General features: G+C 30.5%; 1 protein-coding gene across 1 annotated transcript; it reads left to right on the top strand.

The window, feature by feature from the left end:
- The first annotated feature begins 2,009 nt into the window (after window positions 1–2,009).
- Window positions 2,010–5,663, top strand: LOC145750525 (sodium-dependent organic anion transporter-like). The gene is made up of 9 exons (XM_082566583.1): window positions 2,010–2,156; window positions 2,332–2,392; window positions 2,551–2,675; window positions 2,816–2,951; window positions 3,441–3,559; window positions 4,252–4,340; window positions 4,405–4,503; window positions 4,788–5,006; window positions 5,398–5,663. The coding sequence occupies exons 1-9, from the start codon at window positions 2,081–2,083 to the stop codon at window positions 5,560–5,562; spliced, it is 1,089 nt and encodes a 362-aa protein (XP_082422709.1). The 5' UTR covers window positions 2,010–2,080; the 3' UTR covers window positions 5,563–5,663.
- Window positions 5,664–5,754: the final 91 nt, after the last annotated feature.

Here is a 5,754-nt window from a genome sequence, read left to right as displayed (position 1 = left end):
AAACATATCAAATAAAATATCAAACTGTAGTCTATGTACTGTTACTGAATATTATGTAAAGAAACATGTATTCGAATAAGTAGTTGAGCAAATACATAATTTCCAACACGATGTTAAACAAACATACTACTGATGGCGTGTTGTTGCTACGAAACCATAAAAATGAGAAAAAATTGTACATTTGTTGAAAATTTACAATTTTATATCATTTTTTGCCTATCGAACTGACTAAAAAAGTCAATACACCTAAAATTAAAACAAAATGTTATTATCAAATACAATTTACAAACAAATTTCTGTAAACACAAAGTTATCATAAAAAGTAAGAAATTTAAAGGAATTATGTTTCCTACTGTAAATACAAGACAGTAGTCGTTAATCATTAAGCGCTAACACAACATATACCTTAGTTTAACACATTTGTAAAATGTACAACTTTATACATTTCTAGTTTTAAACGATTTTATATCATTTTGGGACTTTAATGTATCCCTACAATATATACCCATAGAATTGAAACATCACAATAAAAATTGAATTAGCCATTGTGTTTTATTATGACGTCATCGTTTTATATCCTTTGTCAACATTCCTTTATTTTATTACAAGGCCATTGTTATTTTAAACAGCGCTTGGTAACGCTATATATTGCCTATTTAGCCGTAGGCTTTTGGCTGCTGAATTACTGGATAGCTATCAAAACATCATCAATTTTTTTACCTTCTAATCTTTACTATTCTACACCAATTATATACATATGTAAACATTAAATAACTGACTGTAACTGTATAGTATCATGGTCGCGAACATAGCAATTCAGCCTTATCGCTAGATTTACTAAGACTACAAAATAACCGTATACAGTACACGGTCTTGAATTACTGCATAATGCTTAAATTGATATTTTACAGTTAATCTACAAAGCGAATTTTAGCGAACGACCAGACGAAAGCACTTCACAGCACATAAATACCGGGCTACGAGTACTCCTATAAGAATGCTTAAAGGACACGAGCGCTTTATGACACAACACCGCGTCACAATTCCAATTGTTTGGTATGTAACACAACGCGAAAGTAAAACCTCTATTGTACGCGTCGACATAATAAATTCGATACAATACTAATTCGTACAAATTTAAAGGTTGGGTTACTTAATATTATATTAATTTTAAAATGTTATAAGAAAATAACTTAAAAAGTCATTAACCTTCAGTACTTCTAAAATAACTTAATATTGCCCGCAAGCACAAGTAGCCTAGTGCTTTTTTTTGTCTATCATCACAAAATCATTATAAATTCTAGTTTTATTTAACAAGGTATTACAAGACGACTAAAAAAATAAAATTTTAGTCAAAAAGAGGTTTTACTTATGGTACAAAGGCAATACAAAAATTAAAATAAAGATAGATTGTAAGCATACAAAGCTTTTGAAAATTGTTTTGTTTTATGTATACTGAAATTTAATATTTTATTTTTTTTGTTAAAGCATGTGACGTATAGGCAGATGGCTAATATTTCTAAATAAATCAATATCTAAATTAAAAACAATTTAGTTAACTCAGCGTAGTGTATTTAATTTTTAATTTTAACATTTTATATTTTTTGTATATTTTTACATGCAGGTAAAAATCTTTTTTTAGGACGCATGAGTTCTAATGCAAATAAAATCTTACAGAGCGTGTAAAATAGATCAGGTTTAACTTAAAAATTGAATTCACGCACGATTTCATGGGTCATTTTTTCTCTTCGCGAGTTGCACCTACTACAAAAATGTCTTAAAATAAAATGACATCACTAAAACTGTGATCTGAGTCAGTCTAACAACATTGAAAGTCGTCAGAAAACGAAGTATCAAAAAAAACCGGAAATTAGTTCAAATTAATTTGGTTTTTAAGATTCATTTTAGTTTTGCTTCATTAAAATCAAAATCATTTACAGTCTTACTGTATTTGATTTTTAATTATTTAAAGAGTTTAAAAAGTTAGACATACAGTTCAATGAAATATGTAATGTATTATTTTGTACAGGCAGATAATAACATATTTTATTAGAGTAAAAGTAATAGTTAAAACACAATCATGAGTATGAATACAATAACAATGCTGATGACTATAATGGATAACTCGACGACATCAAATCTTACTAACATGACAGGTTTGACTTAAAATAACATTTTCGTTGTAATATTAAATACTTTTATTTTAAAACTAAACTGTAAATGTAATCTTTATGAATAAATAAATTTTGAATAATAACCGGTTCACTTTTAAAATTTTGTAATATAAAATTTATTAAAGTATTTAAAAGTTTGACATTAGATTAATTTTAGGTAACATTCCTCGAAGACCGAGTGGCGACCCGTACGCGTTATTATTCAGAATCTTAACAACGTAAGTTAATGAAAAAATTATTTTTTGTAATTTAAATTGTGGTAAATAATTATTCCCTATAAAAAACCCAATGTTTTATATAGGTTTTACCATTCTAAATTTTTTTTAGTTTATTTTAGCATATAGAATGCGTTTTTATCATTTTCTTTTTAATTTAGAACCACAATTGCGATTGGTATGATCGGTATAGGCTGTACGGTGGACTATAAGATATTGTGGCAATACATCAAAAAGCCCAAAGCATACTTAATCGGAGTTACAATGCAGCTCGTACTCTTACCACGTAGGATGTTATTTAATAACCTGTTTCATATACCAATTTATCAATTTTATTACATATTCTAGGTACTTACAATAAAAAAGTTTTACAATTTACAAAAATTATGACACATCAAAGTCGTAAAATGTTTTTTTGTTTTTTAGCTCTAGCTTGGGCGTTGACGAAAATATTTCAAATGCCGACCGGGGAAGCTATTGGTGTTATGATCCAGGGTTCGAGTCCCGGTGGCACCGTTAGTAATTTGGTTGTTTATTATATGGGTGGCGAAGTCGACCTTAGGTATAAATAACAATTAAATTTTTATTTTAAATTAAAGTCCTTATTTTTTTAAATTTGGTTTGCAAAATGCACATCTATGTAATAATTGGAAAAATATTTAACGCAAATTAAAAAATTCTAGATAATTTGTTTTACATTTTTTGTATTGTATGTTGCACAAAGCATTTGCAAGAATCGGTTATAAAATTGCCGTTTCAACAGTTTATAAATTGTATATAAACAAATATTAATCGCAACACCTGCGATGGTGTGTGGATTTAACTTTATATTTACACCAAAAGCAGCTTAGCAATTTTTAATATTAGCTATATAAACTAAACATAACCATATCCGTATTGAAAATGATATATTTGTAAAAAAATGGAAATTAGTTTAAATAGAAATGGTTTCATTAAATTTTTAAAAGGCTGGGTAGGGCACTTTAACAACCCAATAAAAAAATTAATATTTTTGAATTTACAATAACTATTAAAGTAAATTAAATTCCAGTGTTGCAATGACTGGTACTTCGACGTTGCTAGCCCTGGGTACAATGCCCCTGTGGTTGTTTATTTATGAGACGGGTGAACAGCTTCCTTCAGAGTTCAGAATTCCGTATGATCAACTAGGTACGTGCTAAATTTTAAAGCTAGATCAGCGAACCGAATCTTTTTTTTCTATCGCAATGCATAGTATTTGCACCACGGTATTCAGATGGAAAGCCATCAGACCGAATAGGCATTTAACCGTAAAGCATTTTTTTTTTGTATATATCTTTATCCTCGATGTGGGAAAGTCGAATGCGCGACTTAAACATAGAGTAACATCAGTTACTTTGACCGAGTGTCGAGTTGTCTGTGGCAGTTTGGGATATTATAGATTATAATTGCCCGGTAACTATGCTGCTGATTAACTGCTAGCTCAGCAGGAGTTTATACCGTTTATAGCTTCTTACGTAATGGCGCTACAGCATGAGATCAGTGAGGATTGAACCCATGACCTCATGTGTGGTGTAGCAAGTGTTCTTACCACTACACCACGCTGCCAATTTGCTCGAAAACCGACAATGCAACATTTTTATTAACATAAATTTTTTCAATTGTCTTTATCGGCAAAATGTTCTTTCGGTTGAGTGGTTTTCGGTCATAGGCTTAAATACCAAAGCATTTTGTATTTAAACGTTTTGTTATTTTTACTACTTTAGACTTTTTTAAAAGCTATTGGTTAAAACTACAGATTTAAACTTTGATTTTTAGCTTATATTATTTAAATTTAATTTAAACCATTTAAAAAGGATATAATTTATAATATACTTTTACAGCAATAACCTTGGCCCTCATAGTTGGGCCAGTGTTTATTGGAATGATTATATTCTGGAAATTACCTGCAAAAGCAGCGCGTATTTCTAAGGTAATAAGAATTTTTTTTTTAAATCCCAACTAATTCTGAAAATTGAAAAAAAATTTTTTTAAAGATTTTTGTTGTATTTTCTACCGTAACACTGATTGCAGTTGTGATTGCAAGTTCTGTTGTGTCGCAAATTCCGTGGAGAGTCACCTGGCGACAAGGAGTGGTAAGACACATTAATATTAACTAAAAAATGACAAATTGTTAACATTTTTGTAAAGAACAAATTAAGAATAACTCTAATGCTTCTTAAACTTGAGATCCTAACTGTTTAACAAAAGGTAAAAAAAACGAGGGTAGTTTAAGAGTTTCTTTCCTAAAAAAACAAGCGTAGTTTAAGTTTTAAAGTTTAGAAAAAAACATAAATGATGTTACTCGTTTTGCTCCGCAGCGCCTACGCCCGGAAGTATAATTTTTTTAATTTATGTTTTTTGTTTCGCGTGTTAACAGGTCGCAGCTATCATGCCGTTTGTAGCATACGCTATTGGATTTCTAGTTACCCTGATACCGTTCCTAAAACTTAACACACAATGTAAGAAGACCATTTCTGTTGAAGTTGCTTTGCAAAACACGCAAGTTGCTGTGGCCATCATTCAAATCTCATTCAGATCCCAGCCGCGTATTTTAATTCAAAGTCTTCTGTTCCCAATCCTGTATTTACTGTTTCAGGTAAATTTATCGCGTCAAAGAAATTGAAATTCGACTAATATTGATGAAACATTAGATTTTTTTGTATATATCTTTATTCTTGGTGTGGGAAAGTCAAATGTGCGACTTAAACATAGAGTAACATCAGTTACTCCGATCCAGTCTCGAGTTGCCTGTGGCAGTTTGGGATATTATGGATTATAATTGCCAGATAATTATGCTGCTGATTAACTGCTGGCTCAGCAGGAGTTTATAGGCTTACCGTTTATAGCGCCTTACTTAAGGGAGCTACAGCATAAGATCAGAAGGAAAAGAGCCCACGACCTCATGTGCGGTGTAGCAAGTGTTCTTTCCACTACACCACGCTGCCGGTTAGATAAATGCTTTCATAAACGATTTTTAAAATTTTTAGATCGGTTATTCTGTCCTATTTACTAGCTTAATATATTTGTATAAACGCCGGTTCGGCGAAACGGGGGAAGACACAGAATCATCAGAACCGACAGGAAAAGATAACCCTGGTTTCGAAACTATTGATCTCCGAGAGAACGGCGGGAAAAACGAGAACGCCATTTAAAAAAAAAGCAAATTCTCTCGGATGTCAGTTACGTTGCAGAAAAAAAATCTTTTATTTTCAACTTTTTAAAGTTATTTGTGCTTATAATTTCAAATTTTTAGTGTGCTTCTGTTTTTTTTTTGTTTAATTATTTAAAAATTAATTAATGTATTGTATATTTTTTATTAATCAAAATTAATATGCATCAAATAA

Source organism: Corella eumyota, chromosome 4 (assembly GCF_963082875.1).
Source record: "Corella eumyota chromosome 4, kaCorEumy4.1, whole genome shotgun sequence".
NCBI lineage: Eukaryota > Metazoa > Chordata > Ascidiacea > Phlebobranchia > Corellidae > Corella > Corella eumyota.
Note: the sequence above shows the minus strand (reverse complement) of the source record. Positions and strands in the feature narration are given on the sequence as shown.